The 27,329-nt window shown below is 47.7% G+C and overlaps 1 protein-coding gene across 1 annotated transcript in view; it reads right to left on the bottom strand.

The window, feature by feature from the left end:
* The window catches only part of LOC146181206 (FGGY carbohydrate kinase domain-containing protein), a 68,581-nt gene extending 60,831 nt beyond the window's left edge, over nucleotides 1-7,750 (bottom strand). Inside the window, exon 1 of the mRNA XM_084576292.1 lies at nucleotides 7,326-7,750. Coding sequence (XP_084432418.1) covers nucleotides 7,326-7,499 — 174 coding nt within the window. The 5' untranslated portion in view covers nucleotides 7,500-7,750. The remainder of the gene's footprint in view (nucleotides 1-7,325) is intronic.
* Between the last annotated feature and the right edge of the window lie 19,579 nt (nucleotides 7,751-27,329).

The raw sequence follows: 27,329 nt of genomic DNA, 5'->3' as shown, positions 1-27,329 counted from the left end.
AGAGACATTACATGAGAGGTGGGCTGCAAAATTCAAATAACGTGAATACAGATGATCTTAGATGGCGGTTTTGTACTACTCCCTTAAATACTCGCATATTCCACTAGTCTTTTAGGTCAAAGAGGAGGGGGAGAGGGTAAATGGTTGCACTGGGGGCTGCCATACATCAAGCCAGTAACTGGATCCGCTTGGGCAGCCACGGCAAGCTATAAAGACTTTTCGGACCGCTCACGTCATTCCTGTGGACAAGGATAGCGAACAAAGCTTGCCGGCTGCGCTCGAGCCTAAACATTCGGAGAATTCTATCACTCCACATATTTCACTTGTAAATGTCACGCATCGGGTTGCGTTGATTTGAGGGGGAAGAGGAGGATTATCATTTTTGATCCGATATCTTCAATATTAGTGAAGTTAGATATAAAACGGTTACGTTGCAGAGACCATGGGCGGAATGCCGATCGCATGTAACGTTTGCTAGCCTAAGTAAACATATTTTCGTGGTTTCTTTAAAAGAACCATTTCTCATTTCTTACAAACAGTTCTATGCGATACCTATGCCCCGTGATTTCGGGCTAAATTGAGCAATCATACTGTGTGGATCGGAGACGTGTCTAGAAAGAACACAATCTAGTATTTTCCATATAGGTTGAAAGATAGAATGAATATATCAGATTGTAATACAAAAAAAATAATTAAAACATCGGGGCTTTTAGGCGATTCGAAGACATCGAAAATTTCTTGTGTATGATTCCTAGCTGTCGACCCGAAGAAACTGTGTTAGCCTGCTATGAGGAGGATATAGCTTGTCGGACATAATAGAAGGAACAAGACTGCAGCGTCAAAAAAAGTTTACGGAGGGAATTGAGAATATAGTCAGGCAAGGCCAAAGCATCAATTTCTCATCGTGAGTTCAATTTATTGATCGAACGACATGCATTATAAACATCCGCTCGCTCCCAAGCCGTAAACGTACTCACTTGCGCCAATGGCCTCGTCGGTAGCGTGTTTTGATTGCAACCAAAGATTCGTGGGCTCGAACCAAGCTAAGCCAATGACTCTATAAAATGTTATCATTTGAGGTATGCGAGTGCCGTTAATTCGCATTGAATGTAATGTGCAATCACTTTCATTCCACGCGTACTACCACGGCTCTGACGTCACCGGGTTTCCGGACGCCTCTTCCTCTGGATGACGCCTAGTTTCGTTGCTAATAAGCAGTATATTGATTCCGCATGTAAAAAAAAATTCCAACTGCGCACCCGCGGAGGCATAGGCTTCGGTCAGGCCTCCAAGTTATACAGCTAACTTGACCCAAACCATCACTGATCATGTGGGAGTTACATAAAGTGCTCGTCAGCGGATTTTCGGCGTGCGTTAACTCCTTACAGCGAGATAACAAAGTGCGCTTTTGTTCGCAGAGCTACTCTAACCGATTTTCTCTTCCCTTTGTAAATTTAGGTGTGTAAGCACTGAGATTTTTCCCCCACTTATGCATAAAACGTCTGTCACTTTACCAGCTGCTTCTCATAACACCTCACGAGATAGAATGCTCACAAAAACATCCAATTGTGAGGTTTCACAGTCGTTAAATGAAAGACTTATCATTTAGTTAGAGCAACAGATCAATGACACAAAATACTACCTTACGCTAATAACGAAATTATGAATTGCGAAGTCATGAAGCAAAGCATATATGGCTATATTGGGATACCATATTAAAAACTCTAGATTTATGTCACGTGGACTTCTGCACAGAGTACAGGCATGTGTGTGCTAAGCCTGCATCTAAACCTACGGCTGCAGTAGCCCCAATCAAAACCCAACCTTGAGATGTGTAGCCTGATGCCAAAGCATCTCAGTAACCGATGTCAATATATTTCATAGCATGGAGTCTATGAAGTTTAACGTTTCAAACCAACATAGGCTGTGGGAGACGCGCCCACCGTAGTGCCTAAGTGCTTAAGACGTTCGGCTACTCAACCACAGATACCGGGTTCGAATCCAACCGCAGCCGCCACGTTTCGATGGAGGCCAAACGCAAATGCGTGCGTGAACTGTGTGATTTCAGTGCATATTTCATTCCCTGCGTTTTTCCTTTTAGAGCGCAGCTCTCTGGCCCCGGTTCCTGGGTTTCACGGCGTCGGCGTTGTCCCTCGTAACCAGCTCCAATTTCACTCCCACCTTCCTTCTTTCCCTTGCGACGCGATTCAGGTGTCCGCAAAAACAAGTGTGACAGATACTGCGCCTTTCCATCGTAACCAGCTCCACTTTCCCTCCCACCTTCCTTCCTTCCCTTACGGCGCAAATCAGGTGTCCACAGAAGCAAGTGTGACATTGCGCCTTTCCATTCCTGTGTGCCAGTTATGAAAGGCGCGCTCCAGAGCTCAAGTGGAAGACGTGACCACACATGGTACACACTGCTAAGATAATTCATGAATAATGCGAGCGCCCACACCGAACTGCAGGGTAACATGTGCAGTAATCGAGAATTCACACACTCACAGAGAAAAGCATCATGTTATGATGTAGTTTGCGTATATACAGCTTGTTTGATAGTCCGGACCTCTAGCCGATCGTATTTTTGCTTTCAACGAAGGCCTGGCCTGGATCTAGCCCGCCCTCATTTTGCATTAAAACATATATTGCGAGAAATTCGATGAGACACTTGCTAACTTTGGCTACGGCGTTTTCAAGCCATTTTAAGATATTTGTGGAGGTTCTTTCTTCCCGTCTGCATCTTGTGGCATTAGTCTCTTCGCCGCGCAACGTTTCTATAGGCCCACGCGCTGCCTCCCCGCAACCTCCCGATAACTTAATTGCTCTCTTTATTTCTCCAACCACAAAGCTTCCTTCATGACAGTCAAGAACTCTTAGTGGCATGTTTCTTAAAGGAATATTTGTGAAAAATAGTTGTCTGTAATAGTACATACATGTCTTCCTCGAATGTTTGCCTCAATCTATAGAAAAAGGTGAAACAGCTGACGAGCTGCGTTCAAATTTTGCATTAGGAAGTAACATAATCGCCGGCAAATTATTTTTTATAAATACATATACGTTTTATAGCATGAGCTCTACAGCTAGCCTTCTTCAAGGTCGTAATACATCGATTATCAACAGCGCATAGTACCACACTTGGACACGTAACCCGCGCCGTAAGAGAAAGTGGGAATAAAAGCGGAAAGAAGTGCCGCAGCGGAGAGCTGCGGAGCAATTTCGACCACCCGGAGATCTTGAACGTGCACCTACATTGCACAGCAAACAGATGCCTCTCCGTTTCACCTCTACTGAAACGCAGCTATCGGCGGCCTGGTTCGGGCCCGGTTACTCCGGTTCAGTAGCCGACGTCTTAAGCACTGAACCACCTCGGCGGGGTTATGTCATCGTGATAAGCAGGCGTTAGTGTCATCCCCGGACAGTTTTCAATGAGCTAACGGCCAATATTCGTCGCGACGTCATTTCTGTGTGTGTTGTTTGTTTTTTTTTTTCTTTTTGAAGCGAACAGCTTCACTACGAGTGTCGGAGCCGAGCCTCGCGTATGCCACGACCAAGTGACGCCACAGCCAAGGCCAGCTGCGCAGGTTTCTTGCGAGACCCTGCCTTTTCCGATATTCCAGAGAGCAGTTTTACTGTCGCTAAAGATCAATCTAGCCTACGCAAGCGAGCGCTATTGCGACCTCTTCAACCGTATCTATGTTTCTGCTTCGGGAAAACGCGGAGCCGCCCGACTGCCAGGCGATGGGCGAACGTTTGCAAGCCTATAAAAAAATATAATGAAATAACCGAAAATTATAGATTAGGAAGACGTCTGATGCCGCCTCCGGATGCTAGATTAAATAATAAAGAGGCCATAGCCGGGCAGCGATTACAAGCCGGAAATTTCCCAAACCCTGTCTTGTTGTTTCACACCCAGGTAGTCGAGGGAAAAAATGATAAATTTAAAACCTGCGAAATGAGGGGGACCCTCGACCATATACTTTCTGAATGCCCTAAGTCTGCGGGCGCTAGGGACAACATTAAAAGTAGAGAAGGCTGGGTAACCCTGCTGCGAAGTGACGTCCCCGTTGACCAGCGAAAAGTCGTCCGCCTGGCGGCTGAGGCCGCGAATAACCAATGCATATTCGCCAGTCCTTAGTCGCGGAGGTTCCAGCCCCCGTTACTCAGGCCTACGTGTCAGGAGCGGGGAGTACGGGACCTCCTAAATCGGTGGAAAATTTTGAGGACGCTTAAGCTTTGCCTTTAAGAATGTAACGCGATAGCGTTATTGCGCCCCGTTCGCACCGTCTACTCATTTGCTTGTCGCGCTTTTGAGTGACACAAAGACGTAGTTCACATGATATACAACACTCGTTAACTTGTCCAAAGCATGACTGTTTGGTAATTACTTGTTATGAAACCTGATTCTAAGCGTTCCTTCGCTTACAATGCGGCTGAGGCGTGCACTGAGAAGGGAGGCTCTGTTTTGAATTCCTATATAGAGCAACTTGCTATAATCATTTTTATTTATTAATCCTTCCGGGACGTAGAAGCCCTGCCATCCACCTTGCCGAAACGCGCAGGCCTCAGGTTCCAGTCGTAGTTCGTTGCCGATCCGAGCCAGCGCGATGAAGATTTCGGAGGCCATGCCTTATCTATCTTATTCCGTGCGCCACGCGCATGATGGCGCTACGTGCACGCCAAGCGAAGAGGAAGTATAACGGAAAAGTAATTTACCACTCACTTAACTGCGTGTTCTGTAATTCTGTAATTAACATGCTCATAATTATTATTATACGCCACAATACACTTCTCTAAGGGACATTTCTGTGACAACACCGCAATCAATAGACGCGCCTTTGTCCATTTCAAGCCATCTAGCTAGCGTGGCGGAGTGGTCCCGGAGGCCCACGTTCGATTCCTCAGGTCGGCGATTTTTCTTATTCGTTCTTATTTATTAATGCTACTGGGGTTTTTCGCTCACGGCCAACGCGGACGGCGGCCGCCGACGACGACACCGACTTTTCTGCCACACGGGGCCCTTAACGCTTTCGCGTTAAAATAAAGTTTTAATCAATCCCATGCGCAGGTCCCTCGCCAAGCTCTGCCTAGCAACGCGTAAGAGTTGTGCGACTCCTGCTATCATCCTTACGGTAGACAAACGGAATTATGAAGAGCGTTTCACGACTCGGGGCGTGGCACAGCGGTGAAGTGCTCGATTGGGGATCCACGGGATGGAGGTTCGATTCCCCGTTGGGAGACTAGCCTTTTTTTTTTTTTTAACGAGGAGGAGTCGCACACCTGTTAAGCGTTGCTAGGCAAAGCTCGTTAACCAACTCGCTGGCGCTGCGCGTGAAGTCACTCTGTTTCGCGCATGCGCGGAATATGGCTTTGGCAGCATTCTCCAATGCATTGGGCATGGCAAGAGCCCCTCCTTAGTTGTTTCCTTGATGAGGACCAAGCGGGAATGAGTGCGTTGCAACGCCGCCGGGCGGAGCTTCTTGCCTTCCGCGAGTGACGGATGTTGCGCCTTCATTTTCCTCTAAACGAATTATAGAACGCCGGTGAACTTAGACGCGCTCGACATGGAAGCCAAGGAGAGTTTATCTGCTGGCGAAAGGCGCGTAAGACTGTCGAAATTAACTTCTGATCGTAGTGGAGGGCTACGGAGTAATTTCGACCACCTGGGGATCTTTACCGTGTGCTGTGCGATGTCAGCGCACGGTAAAGATCCCCAGGTGGTCGAAATTACTCCGTAGCCCTCCACTACGACCCCCCTTTCTCTATCCACTTTCACTCCCACCTTCATCCCTTCCCTTACGGCGCGGTTCAGGTGTCCACAGAGCAAGTGTGACAGATACTGCGCCTTTCCCTTCCTATGAACCAACCAACCAACCAATCTCGAGACTGCCTCTCACTACGTATATCCAGCTATAGCAGAGCTGAGCCATCTTTCATTTTTTTTTTCTTTGCAATGAAAGAAGCGCCAATAATTTCGACCACCTGGATCCGTTACCATACGCCGACATCACACAGTACAAAGGCCCCTTGCGCCTCGCCTCCATCGAAACACTGCTGCCGCGACCTGGTTAGAATCCGAGTCTTCCCGCTCAGATCCCGAGCGCCGCAATCACTGACCCGCCGCCGCGTGGTGTTGTTAATAAAGAAGTTATGTGAAAGTGTGTTTTAAAAATACTGCGTTTCAAGTTGCAGCTCCGAAATTTTGTCTATGAACGAGGGAAGGTGTTTGTCCTGTGTTTCGTCTGTTCCATTTCGTCCAAACCTTAAAACACAGGCGAGGTAGAATAATTACGCATCTCAGTTTCCGACCGCTTAGCCTTTGGCTTCGCTAGACTGCTTGACAGTAAATGCTATTCTGGTCACTTTCTCCCAACATTCGTTTCATTTGCGAAATGCATCATTCGTTGTTTCGCACCACCTGGAATCAAGTAGACTAGCATGAATGCAATTTACGTGCAGAAATGTCAAAGCTTGCCACAGACCAGAAGCTGTCAGAGACTCCACTGCGATGCTCAACTTCACGGACTTCATCCACTACTGGTGCAGACCTTGTGGATGCATGCGCGCTACTTCCAACCGAGAATAATAGTCTTAACAGGATATGCATTACCAGATACAGTTTTACTGGGAGGCGCATGGGCAAAATATTATCAAGTACACGTGTTTCGAAGACGACGCGCTGAAGCTCCGTAGTCGGGGTTATAAGCCACAGATACCACAGTCAAGAGAGATCTGAGCCACTTGAGACAGTCTGGCTCCGATAGCTCTACTAAAAAAAGAAAGAAAACACGTCCATTCCGCCTGAAACGATGTACGTGATAACAGATTTCGAGCTAACGAAAACATGCGAGCATGCGCCAGTGTGACGTATACGTGCTCAACTGCCATCTGTTCGAGGACAGGTCTAATAAAAAGATTTCGTCGTTTTCCTGCATCAAACAACTCGCGGCCGCTTCAAAAGCAGTAATAGCTGGGCACGTTACTAGGCCATTCTAACTGTTTGCCTGCCTGCCGCACAAGAAAATCTTGGTTTGGCAGATTGTGAAAGACGACGATGAAACGATGCTCGTATTCCCGTCGTCTTCCTTGGTGTTTCGTTTTGTTCAGGCGCATGTAAACGGGAACAAATTACAGCTAATCAGCTATCCCAAGAACAAGTTCTCGCGCACAGTTACGTTGTTTAAACCGTTCCTCCTTGCTCCATCTCTGTCCTTCCCGTTGTGTGTGTCATTAACAAAAAGTCATGCTCATTTAAAGGCTCCGATTATGCCGAGTCGGTCCGTCCAATCTTTACACCATGCGTCGGTTCCAAAGGCGATCTCGCGGCTTACCTTGACGACTTCGCAGCAGGCCTTCCATATCTGGTCCGATGACTGCTGGTAGAATCCAGGCTGCGGATTCCACGTCTCCAGGGGTCTCGACGCAGTCTTCAGGAAGCGTCCCTTCTCGGTGACGAGCGCAGCACGAACACTCTGCGTTCCGACGTCAACCGACACAAATTGCATGGCTCTGCCGCCACCGTTGGTGGCTGCAGCGCGCACCGGCAAAGATTCCGCCGTCGCCGCGTCGGGAAGCGGCGTCCTCCTCGCGCGTTTCGCCGTTGTCGGGCTGGGAGCCAGTGTGTTGGCTGCGGGGTGTTTCTGAGCGTGTGTGCTGTGCGCGCGCCGGTGGCCGCCGCTGCGTTTATCTCGGCGTGGCGGCTGTCACAGGCAGACTGGAGCACGCGGACTCCCTCGCTCGACCGACCTTGGCAGTCCCCCGCTTTGCAGCGCTACTGCCGACGGTGTCCCTTCGCTGGCTCCTCCTCCCGCGCCCTCAACGCTCCATACACTTCCCCTCCCTTCTCTTTAGCTCTTTCACGGTTTGCCCTCCCCTCCTAGGCTGCCACTTTCCCGCTCTCGCTACGGTTAATTTCTTTCTTTTTTTTTAATTGCAGGGCACACCTGGGGCGCGGTGTTTACGCTGCGCTGAAAGAAACCAGGCGTCGCATTACACGCTTCCCCGTATATCTTCTATCCGGCGCACAAAAAAAAAAATGCATCCACCAAAACATTATGTGCAGAGTGTGCTCGCGGGCATTCATCTACACTTTCATTCACTACCACCTGTAATTTTTATATAAAAGTCACATGCAGCGCGTAAACCAAAACGTGACTAATGGCGCGAAAAGTGGGTTGCTTGTACCGGTCGCTACTACGAAGAACAACATGCTGGCTTTGTTGCAAGATTTTTTCGCGTTCGCTGTGTATACATTGGTTGCACAGATACATCACAGCTCGATTCTTCCGATAGCAATCACCGTTGCTGCGGTGATACCACTGCCAAGCTTGACGCTGTAACCTGTCTTCATTCTTCGCAACCAAATCCTACTCCTTCAATGTCAACGGCAGTTTCCTCGCTTTGGTTGTGTATCAACCCAGGTTTACAGCGGTCGTGTGAATTTGTAGCATCGTCATTTCTTAATAAGCCCCGCCGGGGTGGTGCTGTGGTAAGATTCCCGACTGCTGTGCCGGAGTGCCCGGGTTCGAACCCGATCTCGGCGGCTACGTTTCGATGGAGGCGAAACGAAGAGGCGTCCGTATGCTGTGCGATGTCAGCGCACGTTAAAGATCCCCAGGTGGTTGAAATTAATCCGTAGCCCTCCACTACGTCTCTTCTTTCTCTCTTTCCACTCACTCCCGCCTTCCTCCCTTCCCTTAAGGCGCGGTCGAGGCGTCCGCAGAGAACAATAAGGCAGTTACTGCGCCTTTCCCTTCCTCTAAATCAATCAATCAATCGTTTCTTAATAGCATTGATGTCAAATTTCATTTGGAGGGTGTGGCCCTCTTATTGCATCACAGCAATGTGTCCAGGTCGTCTTAGATAATTGTACTAAGCCCATGCATGGTTCGACGGGTTTGTTTCAAGACGAGAGAGAAGTGGTTCTTATTGGGGAGGATGAAAAGGGGGATCGGCGCGTTCAACTGTCTCCTAAGCCTTTAAACTCTCATCGTTGTCAGCAGAAAAAAAAATTGATTGATTTAGAGGAAGGGAAAGGCGCAGTAACTGTCTCTTGTTCCCTGCGGACACCTCTACCGCGCCGTAAGGGAAGGGAAGAATGTGGGAGTGAAAGTGGAAAGAGAAAGCGGAGCCGTAGTGGAGGGCTACGGAGTAATTTCGACCAGCTGGGGATCTTTAACGTGCGCTGACATCGCACAGCACACGGACGCCTCTTCGTTTCGCCGCCATCGAAACGCAGCCGCCGAGGTCGGGTTCGAATCCGGGTACTCCGGCACAGTAGTCGGGCGTCTTACCACTGCACCACCCCGGCGGGGCAGGCGTTCGATCCAAGCGTCCGTGTGGCGCCTTTCATAGTACAGCAGGCATCAGCGGCGTTTCAAATTGGTGTACAGCAAAGAAAAGGCGCCGCATCTATCACAATTCCCCGCGGACACCTTAACCGACCGGTAAAGAAAAGGGTGAAGGTACAGTCAAAAATAAATAGGTGCCGTGGAGGAAGGCTTCGGACCACTTCGCAACAGACGCTTTCGCGTTATCGCACTTTAGTGGTCCAAAGTGCCACTAGAGTGTTTTGTACCGCCGGTCCTGAAATGTCACCTCCAGGTGTAATAACTTTTTGTCTTTCGCCTCCCGTTCCCTGCAGAACGCATATGGCCTGTGAAACCGATCGATTGTACAGGACCGTCCACCCACGGTGAACACGAAAGGAGGTGGTGGCTCTCTTTAAACCGCTACGCGGAAGCACATTTCAGCAAATCAGGGAAGGAACAGACGGACCAGGAGGTGGTGCCTTCGCGTGAGCTGCAGCTTTGCTTCTAAGTACGGTCGGGTCAGGCGCAATAATGCTGTGGAAAGAACGGACACGTTTTCTCGCGTATTCTCCTCTAAAAGTGGACGGCAGTTCAGTTCAGTTCAGTCGTTCAGTCGTGTCCGACTCTTCGTGACCCTATGGACCATGTCACGCCACGCTTTCCGGTCTCTCACTATCTTCCTAACATCACATAACTTCATCTGCAGTGCCTCGAGGATGCCATCTAACCATCGCGTTCGCTGCCTACCCCTTCTCCGGCGACCCTCAACCTTTCCCAACATCAGATCTTTCTCCAGCGACTCCTCTCTTCTCATCAGATGACCAAAGTAGCTGAGTTTTAACTTTAGAATTCGACCCTCAAATGAGCAGTCAGGGTTTATGGTCGACAATATTGACTGATTTGATCTTCTGGCAGTCCAAGCAACTCTCAAGAGTCTTCGCCAGCACCACAATTCAAACGCGTCAATTCTTCGGCGGTCAGTCTTTTTCACAGTCCAACTCTCGCATCCATACATCACAACTGGAAAGACCATAGCACGAGTTATACGGATCTTGGTTGGCAGACTAATGTCTCTGCTCTTTACTAGGCGGTCAAGGCTAACCATTGCTCTCTTTCCCAGAAGCAGGCGTCTCCTAATTTCATGGCTACAGTCTCCTTCCGAGGTAATCGCCCAAGAAGAGAAAATCTGTCACAGCTTCCACTTCTTGTCCCTTGATGCTCCAGGACTTGATGGGGCAAGACGCCATGATCTTTGTCTTTTTAATGTTCAGTTTAAGCCCAAACTTCTCACTCTCTTCTTGTACGCGCATCAGAAGTCTCTTGAGTTCCGCTTCACTTTCTGCCATTAAAGTGGTATCATCCGCATATCTAAGGTTGTTGACACGTTTTCCAGCAATCTTCACTCCAGCTGAAGACTCATCCAGACCGGCCTTCCTCATGATGCACTCTGCATATAGGTTAAATAGGCAGGGCGACAGTATGCAGCCTTGACTCACTCCTTTCTCAATCGGAAACCAATCAGTAAGACCATGCCCAGTTCTGACTGTGGCCTCTTGCCCTTCATACAGGTTCCTGAGGAGACAGATGAGGTGAATTGGAACTCCCATCTCTTGGAGAGCTTGCCACAATCTGCTGTGATCTACGCAGTCAAACGCTTTCGCATAATCAATAAAGCAGAAGTAGATGGGTTCCTGGAACTCTCTTGCTTTTTCCATGATCCAGCGAAGGTTGGCAACTTGGTCTCTAGTTCCTCTGCCCTTGCGAAACCCAGCTTGCACGTCCGGAAGCTCCCGATCCACATACTGCTGCAGCCTACCTTGGAGGATTTTCAACATCACCTTGCTAGCATGCGAAATAAGCGAGACCGTGTGGTAGTTGGAACAATCTTTGGCACTGCCTTTCTTTGGAATGGGGATGTAAACTGACCTCCTCCAATCCTGTGGCCACTGCAGGGTTGTCCAAATCTTCTGACATAATGTATGCAGAATGTTAACAGCGTCATGGTTGAGGTTTTGAAGCAACTCAGCTGGAATGCCATCAATTCCGCTAGCTTTGTTCTTAGCTAGGCTGGCTAAGGCCCATTCAACTTCACTCTTCAGGATGCCCGGCTCGAGATCAGTGATCACAACCGTCTTATGCTGGGTTTGCACATTAGGGTCCTTCTTGTACAGTTCTTCTGTGTATTCCTGCCACCTCTTCTTTATCTCTGCGGCTTCAGTGAGGTCCTTGCCTCGTTTGTCCTTTATCACGCCCAGCTTAGCACAGAAGCTTCCTTTGATATCTTTGATTGTCTTATACAGAGCTCTTGTGTTCCTTAATTGGCTGTTGTCCGCAACTGCTTGGCACTGTATGTTCAGGAAGGCATTGTTATCTGTCCTTGCTATTTTCTGAAAATCCGCATTGAGAACCTTGTATCTTTCTCTTTCCCCCATAACTTTTGTCATCCTCCTTTCCTCAGCTATTTGCAAAGCCTCTTCAGATAACCAGTTTGCTTTCTTGCATTTCTTTTGCTTTGGAACTACCTTAGTAGCAACTTCTTGTATTATATCATGAACATCAGTCCACATCTCTTCGGGCTCTTTGTCTTCTAGATCTAATTCTTGAAATCTATTCCTCACTTCCACAGCATATTCTAATGGAACTTGATCCAGAATATACCTGAAAGGCCTTCTAGTTTTCTGCGTTTTCCTCAATCGAAGCTTAATCTTGGCAACAAGAAGCTGATGATAGGTGCCACGATCGGCCCCAGGCCTTGTTTTTACTGCTTGTATAGCGCTTCTCCATCTCTGCCGGCAAATAATATAATCGATCTGATTCCTGTACAGACCGTCCGGTGAAGTCCATGTGTACAGGCGCCTCTTGTGCTGTTGAAAATGAGTATTCGCTATGATCAGGTTATTTCCTTGACAAAACTCTACTAGCCTCTGCCCAGCTTCATTTGGCTCACCAAGACCGAACTTGCCTGTAATTCCGGATATTTCTTCACTCCCTACCTTAGTATTCCAGTCTCCTATGAGAAAAACGACGTCTGATGATGGGGTGCGGTCTAAAAGGCATTGTAGGTCCGCATAAAATCTCTCAACGTCAGCTTCTTCAGCAGCAGTAGTGGTCGGTGCATAGACTTGGATAACTGTTATGTTAAAAGGGTGACCTTGGATCCGAAGTGAAATCATTCGGTCTTTTTTGGGGTTGTACCCTAGCACTGCTTTGCCCATTCTTCTGTTTACTATGAGAGCGACCCCATTCCTTCTCTTGGATTCGTGCCCACAATAAAAGACATAATGGTCGCCGGAGTTAAATTCTCCCATTCCGGTCCACCTGAGCTCGCTTATACCCAAGATATCAATGTTCATCTGTCCATTTCTCGCTTGACGATATCCAGTTTACCTTGCGTCATAGATCTTACATTCCATGTTGCGATGTGATACATCTCCTTGCAACATCGGACTTTCCGGTCGCTTCCCGACACATCCACAACTGAGCGTCCTTTTGGCTTTAGCCCAGCCGCTTCATTCGTCCTGGAGCTACTAGGAATTGCCCTTTGTTCATCCCAGTAATATGTGGGACGCCTTCCAACCTGGGGGGCTCATCTTCTGGCGCCATATCATTAATGGTATTGTGACTGGCCATAGGGTTTTCTTGGCAGGAAATACTGGAGTGGGTTGCCATTACCTTCTCCAGTGAATCACTTTTTTTTCAGAACTCTCCGCCGTGACCTGTCTATCTTGGGTGGCCCTACACAGCAGAGCTCACGACTTCATCGAGTTTCGCAAGCCCCTCCGCCACGACAAGGCAGTGATCTATGAAGGGGAAAAGTGGACGGCATATGTAAGTAAAAGTTTCTAAACATCAGTCACATTTCGTTTGGCAGTGCGGGAGGCGACATTCTGTGTCATTATGTTCGTTATTATGTCCCTGCTCTGTGCTCATGTACTTTGCTTGTCTCGCTTCACATATCCAGTGGGAATACATATGCGTTGTGTAACCTATCATTTGAAAATAGGTAAATATTCTCTTCCAGCCATAGATATACCTCGCCAAAAGCATTTAATTGGTATTTCAAGCATCTTTGAAGAATAAATGCTCACATAGCTTCACGCGCTATATACACTGAAGTTAGAGATATGCCAAGTGTCGAAACTGAATTTAACCCGTTTTAAAGACAGGGTTACTCCTAGCCCCAGTGACACCAACTAAGAGCTGGTGAAAGTCGCCTATCCTAATCTCAAGTATTTTTCGTTCGCCAGCGTTAATTAATTAGATATTTATTCATTGATTCCCGGAAAAAAATGAATGCAAACGTTGTAGTCACTTCAAAACGACTAGCTATGCTATTTCCATCAGGCTATAATTTGCTTAGCTCTATTTACTGGCCTTCAAAACATATATCACGTGACCAGCTGCTATGTTAATTTACTCGCGAAGTGCATACAGAAAGCTTCATCTCAGAGATCACGGAAGAAAAAGAACGTATTTCGTTATCCAGGGCGCATCTCGGGAGTTCGAGGTGGTGCCGCCATCATGAGGAATCGCTTTTTAACGCGGTAGCGGTAAGGAGCTCGTGTCGCAGAAAAGCCGGTGCCGTCGGCGGCGTTGGCCGTGAGCGATAAATCCCGGCATGCACTTCATAAATAAAAAATTTGGAGGACGCTTAAGCTTCGCCTTCAAGAGTGGAACGCGATAGCGTTTTTTTTTTTTTGCGCCAGGGACCGCTTTCGGCTGGTAAACAAATTATATAAATGCTAGCTTGATGGGAACAACGTAGATAGCAGTTTTTCAGTACTTGAACCTATACAATTACACTTTTTTCCACAAGCCAATCTCATTAAAGAAGCCAAAGTCAACATTTCCGGAGCCCTTCACTACGACGTCTGATAACCTGAGTCGCTTTGGGAAGTTAAACACCATAACCAACCCAGCCATAATTAAAAAGTTCAGTGGCTCATAACCCTTCACATAACAACTATAATTGAGTGAGCTGGTTCTTCGTGATTTATAGTGTGCTGCGGAAACGATTTATTTGCTAGAAACAGGCGCTTATCATAGCATCTCCGCGCCTACTAACTGTTACCCAGCACGAACTAAATATTAAAACGCCGAAAAATGAATGCACATGCCATAAAAGTCAACCGTAATCTTTTTCCCACACTTTTTCATCGATGTTAAAAAATAGTCCCAAGAGTTGTGGAAAATTCTTATGCCTAACGAACCTATGTATTTTCCCTCTGCGATGAATCCAGAAATTTCATTTTGAATCTGTTCTCGCTATCGCGTGTTCTTGATTCTGCATTTTCTGCTGTCTTCACCAATGAACCCGCTGATAACATTCCGGACAACCTCATACCAGCTGACGGATCAGCTGGCCTTGGTACAACCCTTGTCCAGAACATTTTCGACGCATAATACAGCATCTCAGTAAAGTTTTTAAGCAATCCGTGTGCTGTACGATGTCAGTGCACCATAAAGATCCCCAAGTGGTCGAAATTACTCCGCAACCATCCACTACTCCTTTTTCTCCCTTTCGACTTTCGCTCCCACTTTCCTCCCTTTCCTCAAGTGCGGTTCAGGTGTCCACAGCGACAAGGATGACAAATACTGCGCATTTCCTTTCCTGTCAAGCAATTATTATTATTTTTATTAATAATAGCGTACTCGTTCGGATGGAAAGCCGTCGGCATCGTAGTAGTAATGGTTCTTGGCACCGCGAGTCGGTAATAATCGGAGGCAAAACATATATCATTGTAATTTGTGGTTCTAGTGATGGATGATTGATTAGCGTGTGATATGTAATGGGGATTTCTTGAAATAATTGTAATTAATTGAATAATTGATGAAATGAAAAAAATAAAAATTATAAAAGGGAGATCATGCATCAAACATTTGTGCAGAGGCACTAATTTTCAAGCACACATGTACGATCCGCACGCGTTCTGTGCCCATGCAGGTGTCCCACTGTACAAAACACTGACGGCCGACGTGGGGCGATCGGCCGTTGTCGTCCGGAATAGACAACCTGCAGTGGTCAGGCGGCGCTAGTGGAGTGCAGCGTTCAGCGCCGCCAACGGCGGCGCCATCTAATCTGAGGCGGCCGGCGCGGTCGGGTTGCGTTCGCCGTACGGCTGGAAGCATCTCGGCTCTCATTTTCTGCGGTTTTAAGGCACTTGAATGTCCTCAGAGCTACTTCCGAAGACCAATACTGGCGAAAGGACACCGTCTGTTTGAGAAAGGCCAAGTTTAGAACGTGAACGGTGTCGACGTCACCGCGAAGTGCGCGCCGCTCGTGACGGAACACCCGCGCGCACAACTTTGAATTTCGCCTGAGTAGACGATGTTTTTTTTTTTTTTGTTTTTTTTTTTTTGTAATGAAATTCATTTCCTTAAGGCATCAGTCGGATATGTGATGATGAATTAAGAAATGAATAAAGGAATGAAAACCTTGAAAGTGCAGAGAGAACCTGAGAAAAGATTGATCACCGTTTCTTTTTTTTTTTTTGTTCTTGCTGTTTGATTACAGCAGCATAACAATTTTCTCGCGGTTGCGCTTTACAGTTTAATACCATGACGACCACGTTTGTTCGTGGTGCACCTTTAGACAGTGCCGCGGAGGTTACAGGAGGCATGCTGCTGCACCCGTTACGGATGTCGTGGCGATTGCAAGCACTGTGCGGTTGTAGCGTTCGTCATCAACAAAAACTGGCATTTGGTCACGGAGGCCCCGGCCTCCGTCCCATAGGCCTGCGTGTCGGGGGCGGGAAGTAGGGGGCCTCCTACTTCAGTGGAAAAATAAAGTTCTTAACAACAACAACAACTGGCATGCATTTTATACCTCCGTACCACAAGCTTGGGGAAAGCCGGCGGGAAATGCTGGTACTCAACGCCAAAGCTTCCGTAAATGAGGTCGTTAGAGCTAGGATTTTTTTTTACTGTTGCTTCAAATGATGGAACGGTCTATCGTCTGGGACAAGAAACTCTTCAGCAGCTTGAGCAGTCGGCGCAAGAAATGTTTGGCGCGGAACGATAGAATGAAGCTCTAAGCTCCGCGTACACAGTATCACGGGCCTCCACACTCCGCCACTTCAACTTTTTCAGCACCTTAAGAACTATTTTACAGATAAATATCCAAATCTGTAATTGGAAGTTTTGAACATATTTTGGCTTTGAGGTTCCTAATTGACACCACGTTAGAAATCCGGTTCACAGATCCACGAGCATATATATATATATATATATATATATATATATATATATATATATATATATATATATATATATATATATATATATATAAGCAGATCAATTAAGGGGAAATGAGGGTGTTCGTTATAATACATGAAGGAAAGAAGCCAACAGTCGGCGAGGCCAATGAAAGCGTTGGGGATGGTATTTGTCTTTTTTTTAATGTTTACTTGGATAATCACAGAAATTAGTAGTGTAATCTGTTTAGGGGAAAGATAATTAAACACAAAGTAGAAGAAAAAACAACGTGCCGATGGTGGGAGCCGAACCCACGACCTCCGAATATCGCGTCCGGTGCTCTACCAACTGAGCTACATCGGCCGCTGTCCCCCCTGCTACTTGCTTGGGTATTTATGTTGTCTGTATACGAACCTTGAGAGTGTTCACCAGCGCCACCCTCAGCCAAAGCGGCGGACGTGGAACGTCCTTTGTTACCGCCAGCGTCACGTAGAACGTGATCAAGAGCGAGGGCGAAAGCTGTGCTAGAACCCTCTTACGCTACCTATGGCTTCAAGACTGCCAGAACCGAGACCCTCGTAAGCTACAAGCAGATCAATTAAGGGGAAATAAGGGTGCTCGTTATAATACATGAAGGAAAGAAGCCAACAGTCGGCGAGGCCAAAGAAAGCGTTGGGGATGGTACTTTGTCTTTTTTTTTAATGTTTACTTGGATAATCACAGAAATTAGTAGAGTAATCTGTTTAGGGGAAAGATAATTAAACACAAAGTAGAAGAAAAAACAACGTGCCGATGGTGGGAGCCGAACCCACGACCTCCGAATATCGCGTCCGGTGCTCTACCAACTGAGCTACATCGGCCGCTGTCCCCCCTGCTACTTGCTTGGGTATTTATGTTTTCTGTATACGAACCTTGAGAGTGTTCACCAGCGCCACCCTCAGCCAAAGCGGCGGACGTGGAACGTCCTTTGTTACCGCCAGCGTCACGTAGAACGTGATCAAGAGCGAGGGCGAAAGCTGTGCTAGAACCCTCTTACGCTACCTATGGCTTCAAGACTGCCAGAACCGAGACCCTCGTAAGCTACAAGCAGATCAATTAAGGGGAAATGAGGGTGCTCGTTATAATACATGAAGAAGCCAACAGTCGGCGAGGCCAAAGAAAGCGTTGGGGATGGTACTTTGTCTTTTTTTTTAATGTTTACTTGGATAATCACAGAAATTAGTGGTGTAATCTGTTTAGGGGAAAGATAATTAAACACAAAGTAGAAGAAAAAACAACGTGCCGATGGTGGGAGCCGAACCCACGACCTCCGAATATCGCGTCCGGTGCTCTACCAACTGAGCTACATCGGCCGCTGTCCCCCCTGCTACTTGCTTGGGTATTTATGTTGTCTGTATACGCACCTTGAGAGTGTTCACCAGCGCCACCCTCAGCCAAAGCGGCGGACGTGGAACGTTCTGGCAGTCTTGAAGCCATAGGTAGCGTAAGAGGGTTCTAGCACAGCTTTCGCCCTCGCTCTTGATCACGTTCTACGTGACGCTGGCGGTAACAAAGGACGTTCCACGTCCGCCGCTTTGGCTGAGGGTGGCGCTGGTGAACACTCTCAAGGTTCGTATACAGACAACATACCCAAGCAAGTAGCAGGGGGGACAGCGGGCGATGTAGCTCAGTTGGTAGAGCACCGGACGCGATATTCGGAGGTCGTGGGTTCGGCTCCCACCATCGGCACGTTGTTTTTTCTTCTACTTTGTGTTTAATTATCTTTCCCCTAAACAGATTACACTACTGATTTCTGTGATTATCCAAGTAAACATTAAAAAAAAAGACAAAGTACCATCCCCAACGCTTTCTTTGGCCTCGCCGACTGTTGGCTTCTTTCCTTCATATATATATATATATATATATATATATATATACCGGGTGTCCCAGCTAACTTGAACCAAGCGTTACAAAATAATATATTTTAGGTAGGTCAATAAAACCAGTTGTATACAACTGGCAGTCGCCTTGCGCACTACAGGAAATTTTTTGTTTTGCAATTACTTAATTAGCTAATTATGTTAATTTCTCTAATTTATTAAATATCGACTTTAGACCAGAAATGTGAATTGGAAAGTTGTAGAGCACCTTCAGAAACCCCCATTTCATTAATTGCGATAAAGAAAACCTCACGTGTATCTTTTTTTCCGGGCTCAGAAGAAAGCCCGCGAAATACAAATAATACCACGTGACTAGCGCATTTGTGCGCCGCGATTGTGGTGCTCTCAGTCGTGGTTTGAGCGAATATATATATATATATATATATATTTAATTTCGCCTCCGATGAAACACGGCTGGAATTCGATGCTGCGGCTGCGCGACTTTGTTGCTTTTCTGGAACTTATGTCCTTTAAAATGACAATGCCACTCGATACTGCACAGCATATACTAGGACACGCCAAATTTTACAGCGCGGAGCGCGTATTGAGGAGAGTGTCCCAGCCAGCGTGCGACTCCCGAGTCAGAATTTTGTAGCGTTTCTTCCGCTCAATGGGCAATCGTCTTATTTTAGCTCCTTGGCGTCTGTACGCTATTGGCCCCACAAAATTAAAATTAAATTAAATTGGTTCACAGGAAGGGAAAGGCGCAGTAACTGTCACACTTGCTCTGTGGACACCCGAACCGCGCCGTAAGGGAAGGGAGGAAGGTGGGAATGAAAGTGGAAAGAGAGAAAGAGGAGCCGTAGTGGAGGGCTACGGAGTAATTTCGACCACCTGGGGATCTTTAACGTGCGCTGACATCGCACAGCACACGGACGCCACTTCGTTTCGCCTCCATCGAAACGCAGCCGCCGAGGCCGGGATTCGATCCCGGGAACTCCGGCACAGTAGTCGGGCGTCTTACCACTGCACCACCCCGGCGGGGCTTTGGCCCCACAACAAAACGAATTTCAGTTACATTACTCTCTCACAGCCACTATACCCTTCTCTCATCATTCCCTCCAGGTTCTCCCAGCAAGCGGTACGCTTGGGTTTCCTTCGCGATTGTCTTTCTCGCCGCCTCTGAGCTTATTTTTATTCTTGTTCACATCCGTAGTAGTTGAAGTCTCGCACGAGACCCCTGAAGTCACTAAATGAGTAGATCACACTCACTGGGATAACAAAATGCGAACGCAGAAGGAACACAGCGGCCGCAACATACACGGCGTCAGCTTCTGCGCCGCCTCAGCTCCCGTCGGCCGCCAGGTGTCCCCACATGTCTCAGCAAACTCCATTGCAGGTTGCCTATAGCACACGCGGAGCGTTCGGTCACAGCGCGCACGGCGAGGTGAAACAGGCGGGACATCAAGCCCGCCTGCTCGATGTATTCACACAGGCTCACATGTTTTCGCTCGCGGACGCGCGCACTTCCCGGCAGCCACAGAGCACAGCTAGACTGTTCGGGATTACCCCTTGCGCTCTGTAAGCCGCCAACAACTCGTGGCGTGGTTCGGCCAGCACGGCGCAGTGCAGTAGATGACGTTCGATGGTTTCTACCGCGCCACAGCCGTCACATACGTCACTGGTGGCAAGTCCGTGGCGCATCCGTCGTTCCCCAGGCCACACACATTCAATGCGCGCACGGAGGATCATTACGCGCTCCAGCCTAGTCAGCGAGCGGCCGCTGACACTGTGAATGCGCTCACCTCTTGCGATGCGTGGGTCGGGGTGCTGCGTGCGGATGTGTTCGTCGATTACCGCACGCACGGCCTCCAAAGCGAAGTGCTCGTCGCTAGGAGGGAGGTCATGTGCTGCAGTCGCGAGCTCGTCGGCACGTTCGTTGCCCCTGATGCCGCAGCACCCGGGGATAGCAGCCGCGCTCCGCCAAGCGCTCGAGACGCGTGCAAATCTAACACAGCAGCGGAGTTCCCCGGCCGGTGGTTCGAAGGCAGCTGAGGGCGGCGCGGGAGACGCATAGCACAGCACACCTGGGTGGCGGCGGAGTCAGTTCAAGCAGTAGATCCAGGCCTAGACGAAGGGCCAGCAGCTCCGCCGTGGTGGAAGAACCCAGGAATGACAGGTGCAGCTGTCTGTGCAGTTGCAGGGCGGGGATGGTAGCCTCCGCTGCAAGTGAGTAAATACCTCTGGCCACAGAGCCGTCGGTGTAAGCGAGGAGGAGGTGTTGGAGTTCCTCGTAGAAGAGTTTGCAGTGAAACTCCTCGCGGGAGTTTGCAGTGAGCTCAGCAAACGAGTGCATACGCTCATTCGAGATATCCTCCTCGAGGTCCGCCTGTGCCCGGCCCTCGGGCTAAGGAGTCGGCGGCCTCGTTGCCGGGATTTTCCGAGTGCGCCGGCATCCAAATCAGCTCAACCCATCTGGGAGGTGGGGGGGGGGGGGGGGGCATGTGTAGCAGACGGTGCGCCGGGGGATGAACCCAGCCCCTGGCGTAATTTAGAATGGCAGTTTTAGAATCGCTAAGTACATAACTGGAATCGGTGTATGCCAGAGCAGTAGCTATAGCGGTCTCCTTCCTCAGGGGTGGTGTCTAAAGGAAGCTCGAAAGTTAGGGGGGAAATTTGGGGGTGATGTACAACCGCAGTGGCTCCGTTCTCACCGCAGGCGGCATCCACCCAAATTGCATCGGGCTCATTCCCGTACCATTTGTGGAGCACTGCCGCGCGTGCCATCCTGCGGCCATGGTCACGGTAGGGGTGCACGTTACGTTTTAATGGTTTGGCATATATTGAAGTGTAAATGTGGTTAAATGTGAGTTTTAGGTATGCATTGTTTGCAGGAATAGTGATGCCTAGCTTACTGAGTATGTGTCGTCCGGTAGCTGTAGCGGCCAATCTGAGGTATTATGCTTGTAAGTGGTCCTCTCGAAGTTCATGTATTGCGTTATGGAATCCGAGTTAGAGTAATATCTCGTTGCGAGTGCTTTTCAGTAATTTAACTGCTGCATTTGTTGCTTGCCGAATTAAGGAGCCTATTTGCTGGACCTCACTGCATGATAGTTTGAGGTATGGTGTAGCATAAAGAATTCGGCTGAGGATATAGACGTTCACTACGCGAAGCGTGTCCGCCTCTCAGAGCCCAGGCACGCGTCCTGTCATCCTTTTTATGAGTTGCGTGGTGTTTGCAACGGCCTTTTTGAGCCGCTTAATTGTGTCTACGTCTTTTGTTGTTGTTTTTTTTTTAAATCCCGTTGCAGGTATAGTCCTAGAATGCGGATGGTATGAATGTGTCGGAGCGCCCGCCACGCGGCCTGAAGTTGTAACGGCCACGCGCCTGCCTCGGCCAAAGTAGCTGCGCATTGAGAGTTCATGCTAATAATAATAATAATAATAATAATTTGTTCACAGGAAGGGAAAGGCGCAGTAACTGTCGCACTTGTGTCTGTGGACACCTGAACCGCGCCGTAAGGGAAGAGAGGAATGTGGGAGTTAGAGTGGATAGAGAGAAAGGGGAGCCGTAGTGGAGGGCTACCCTTTACGGCGCGGTTCAGGTTTCCACAGAAAACAAGTGAGACTGTTACGACGCCTTTCCCTCCCTATAAATAAATCAAATCAGGAGAGACTCCCACGTCTCTGGGGTCTTTGAGTTGTCTGCCTCCCCTGACACTAAAGGCCCCAATATAGTCGGACGTTTTCGACGCGACTGGTTGAGTCGGTGACGTCGGCCACGGCACGTCGGCTACGACGGGCGCGTCAAAAAATTGCCGCTTATACAGTCTGGCGCGTCTGGCGTGCCCGGTGCCGTGGCGCGCATGCGTACAAGACGCCCACGAGGGCTGGTACGTTTTCGGTGTGCATTTTCGAACAGACGACAGGGCGCCTACAGGACGACAGGGCACCTACAGGGACGAACTGGCTGCCTATAGAGGCACCAATTACTGTTGTGATCAAGGCAATGATGCGATGTGTTTACCACGAATGTTCAAATGGCACAAAGCATTTACAGCCAGCCGTGGAGACGTCCAGCCCAGCAACGGCCTGAGCCCGCGTCGACGACGGCTACAGACGGAACGATGATTGTGTACGTGCGCGTTTTACTGAAAACTAATCATAATTTAAGTGTCCGTACGATTACAGAAGAGTTATAGATTACACAGTAATGGGGATCACTTTCTCGGCCGGCCGCAGTTCCTGCAGAATTCCATAAATTTCGCGAATTCCCTGGTTGTTGAGCCGCTGACGTTCCCTGTGGCCAAATCGAGTATGGCCTTCGATTCCGGCGTGTACCGGTCACAACTCTATGTGAAGCCGCTTCCGCAGTTTCTGGTATTCTTGCACTGAATGTGCTGCAGATAAGTGAAACAACACCATCGTTACACCTCTTAGACCAATGCATTAAAATGAGTATGGCACACGCTCCGCAGCGAAGAACTCACAGCTGTGCCCTGCCGCACAACTGACAGTTTGCATCCCAGTAATTTTTCTTTCCTCTGAACGTCTCTGTAGTCAATCCGCATGGTATCATAGACGCAGGGCCGCCCTCGAATGCCTTCTAGCAGCATTTCTGCAACAGTGTCTGAAATGCGCGCGCGGTCGCTGTCTACATGCAAGCCGCCATCTTCACTGCTCGTGAGGAATGCTGGGATGCGTGGCCGATGAGGCTGAAGCGGTCGGCGAGAAATAGGCGAGATTCTATCTGCGCGTCTGGGCCGCGTCGGCTCGCGCTCGCTACGTCCATCACGCCGTGACGTTGGACTATAGACCTCGTTTTTTCGCCGACGTAACGTCGCGGAGGCCGGCGTGCGCGCGCGCGTGCGTTACGTCGCACTATATTGGGGCTTTAATATCTCACGCACTTCTCTACTCACCACTTACACGGATATACTCCAGTACTACCGACTCGAAAGATGCTCATATCCTCCCGCACACCGCGATCTAACAAGACGCGAGGCCGTCCAACGGCGCAAACTACAAACCGGCAGCTCAATTCCCACGTCCCCTCTTATACAGCAGGATCTTTCCGGAACAGATAGCCCCCACGTACAAACACTGCTAAACTCCGGCCACTCTCATACACATGGCGTGGACTTGTACACTTTGCAACACAGACACCTCAAGCAGATAGAAGCAGACTCAGTGCAGCAGAGCAGGCATGAGCGGCGCTTCAAATTGATTTACAACAAAGAAAAGGCGCAGTATCTGTCACAATTCTCCGCGAACACCTTAACCGAGTCGTAAGGAAAAGGAGGAAGTTGGGATTGAAAACAAAGAGAAAGAGGTGCCGGAGTGAAAGGCTTCGAACCACCGCGCGATAGAGCCTTTCGCTGTTGGCACTTCAGTGGTCAAAGTGCCCCCAATAGCATAAATAAAGTAAACTACTATGTACAAAAGCAATTTCTTTGCTTTCAAGCTGAACCAAAGCGTAGCCATGCAGATATAGCTCTGGTGTAACTGCAGGTTTAACTACAAGCTAAACCACCGCAAATTGTTTGGCCATCCGGTTATGGAAAACGTTTCATTTGAACCCTATAGCATTGTTAAATTGTTGACACATTGACCAATACTTCATCCTCGGATATCTATGGCATTAATGCAAAAGTACTCAAAAGAACTAGAATACATCTGCAACTCCATTCATCACTTGCCTTTGAGCAGTCGCGCTTAACAACAGGGTCAATACCACCTAATTGGTGGAATGCTAAAGGGATTGCTTTGTACAAAAATGTAACCATTCATCCGCGTTCAGTTATCACCCGATTTCACTCACAAGTGTTTGCTGCTGAAAAATCATGGAGCATAATTTATAACCATCTTGATCCGGATGGTTTCATCAAAGATGGCTGGTATGAAAGTTTGGCCTCGTTCGAAACGATTTACACTCGTAAATATACCGCAATTTATAATGGTGATTTGCTGTTACCGGGTACGGGAAAGCAAATGCGGAATTTCTTTATTTCGAGTTTGAGTTGTTTGACGGTTGCGACGTAAAAAGAAAATATCGCCTATTTTGTCAACTAAACCAGTTGAAAGGCAGTGTTTGTTCGCTGGATGATGGATAACTCCTGATGCTAAACGCAATCGCACTCGATCTGCAATGATCGAAGCTGTGTATTACACGTCTATTTTGTAGAAAAACTATACATTGAACAATATCTTCCTCATCTATACCACAATACATCTCCTGAATAAAGGTCTTGGTTTTTTTGAGACTCAGTTAAAGCTGTATAGTAGAGGTGGCGATCAACATTGCTCTATGAAGAGAGCGACAGCGAATGGGGCGATATAAATCAAGTGGAGCACACAATTCACTATAAAAGGTATTGTTGAAAAAGGAACGCACCACGATTTATTCTTCAAAAATGAGAACTGCTCACATTCCCTGAATGAATTATTGGTTCGAAGAGCTGAAATTCGAACTCAGATTGCTACAGACAGCAACCATTTTGTGATGACTCCGGAACACCAGGCACGACTGAGTGGGCTCAACGTTACGTGATGCTAATTGGGAGATGATCGAACCGCTATTTTCATCCTATACTCAGATACTGAAAGCTTTTTTTTTTTTTTTCAAGTCTAAAACATTTCTAGCAGTGCGCTCATTGTAGATGATCTGAGCTTGAGGGTCCGCTGATCGTCTGCAGAATATAAAGCTAACTGCGAGTTGGTGGCTGCTTGTGATGTTTTCGTGGACGAAAATCTAAGAAAGAGGCAAAAGCGTCCTATGACTTCATCGTGTTTGTAGACTTTGAGACCACAAATAAATCGCGATGAGCTGATACAATCGCATGTAATCAAGCGGTATGATTGTGAATAAGTGCGCCAGTGAAGCGAGTATAATATGAACCATTTTCGAATACTTTATTTTTGATTTTGTTAAATTCAAGTGCAGGAAAATCAAAGGGTTATTTACGATTGACCATCTCTGTAGCAACTGACACGGCCCCATTACACTGACGGACAGTTTTGTCCCGCAATAAAATATTGGAAAATATTGTAGAACGAAAGTGCTCATCCAGCTATCCCTCTCCTCAAAATTGTGTGATGCCTCCACGCCTTGTTTCCATAGCAACTACGACGCCAGCTATTGTCGAGTCCGGCGAGAGGGACGACTGCGTGCAACGCAGACACCTCCGTGGTAGGTCCCCCTCCAATGCAGTTCCTTGCGCGCCATTTGCTCGTACAGCATCACTGAAGAAACGTCGTGTGACGTCACATTTCCCCCCTTTAGTATCAAAATTTAGACGCAATGACGTATACTGTACCTCTGATTGTACGCCGTGAAATAAAGAGCTCCCAAGCAGCACGAACCAAAAACTCAATATTGCAGTGTATTGGCAAGGCATTGGTCCTATGTAGGGCGGACATTGCCAGCACAGGACCAATATAGGGCCGGTGGATTGTGTTTTTGTGGAGGGTTAATAGTTTGCCAAGCTATGTGCCAGTTTCTAAATGCTAAACCGCTGTGCAAAGCCTACAAGCGCAGTCTATGTATCGTAGAGACGCGGACAGGAGACAAGAGCAACTGGCGAGGAAACGTGAGAGGCTGAAGATGCTACGAGAGGCTGAAATTCCCGAAGGAAGGGCTGCCACGTAACGCTGCCGTGGTAAATCGACACCACGTGATGCATGCCAGTATATGCAAAATGCGGAAACGCAAACGCACACCGAATACCATACTAGCAGAACGAACCTTAATGCACTTCAGAAATCACTCGAAATGCCTTAGCAGTCTTAAATGTCTCTGCAAAGTTTTTTCATCCATCATTCTAAAACCAAGTTCTTTTCCTAGAAATACAGCGTACGTGATGTTGAAATATGTTGAAATACTATATTTGAGTTTCGTAAATTTTATAAGCTTTGAAAGATTTCTAGTTTTTTTTTTTCTTGTTCCGCTACTAGTAGTATTTGATTTTACTTTTTGTTGCTGTGAGGAAATTATGCCGCTTTTTACGAAAGCGTCAGGTGCGTGCTACAGTGGACAAGCGCACTCTCTATCTGACCAGCCATGCAAATTATTTGGTAGTGTCTTTCACTAGAGAGCTACAGAGCCGCTATTTAAACGACAGGTGGCTTTTAGCCTGAAGCCGAAGTGCTAGAGCGGTTATTCATTTTGTGCCAAATAAGCAGATAGAAAATTTGGTCCCAGAAAAGTGCCACGAAACATTTGGATTAGGCTGAAATAAAATAAACAATATGAAGTTTTCAGGAATCAATACACAATATTATCTAAATAAAAAAACTTTAATGTAATATAAGGTACTCCCTTATTAAGGTTGTCCATCTCATGCAAGCCGCTGTGTTACTTAAACGCACTGCGCGAAGTGAACGGATATCATGTGGTTAATGAAGTTAATCAGAACATACGCACCTCCCTTTCCCAAATAATTTCAGTGTCAATAAATGTTTTCTCCTCCTCCTCCTAATAGGCAACCGGCGCGTTGGCCATAGGTGGAATCTCCTGACCTAAATTTCACATCTGTATTTTAGACAATGCTAGCAGAATGAACATTAATACACGTCGGAAACGTCACTCGAAATGTCTTAGCGCTCATGCACTTAAGCAGCCTTAAATGCCTCTGCCCAATACTTTTATCGATCATTATAAAATAAAGTTCTTTCCAATGCAGTGGATCTGATGTCCAAACACCCAGCTTTCTTCATCACATGGCACTTTTTCTGAACAATTAAGTCACATGGTTTCAGAAGGACCGGGCGCATTTGCGCAGTCTGGACGCCCATGGCCCTTACAAGCATTAATTGATCAATAATTCTAAGGCTGCGGCAACTGCATGGAGTATTATTTCCAAGATCCGGAGGTAAATTGTACACTTCAGTTGATCTCGGTAGAGGGCTCTTTTTATTGGCACGACTTATGTCCACTCCCATAATTCTTCATATTGACGGGAACGTCGCTTTT

This window comes from Amblyomma maculatum, chromosome 8, assembly GCF_055883805.1.
Source record: "Amblyomma maculatum isolate TAMU_Amacu chromosome 8, ASM5588380v1, whole genome shotgun sequence".
Taxonomy (NCBI): Eukaryota; Metazoa; Arthropoda; class Arachnida; order Ixodida; family Ixodidae; genus Amblyomma; species Amblyomma maculatum.
This window is presented reverse-complemented; position numbering and strand designations above follow the sequence as displayed.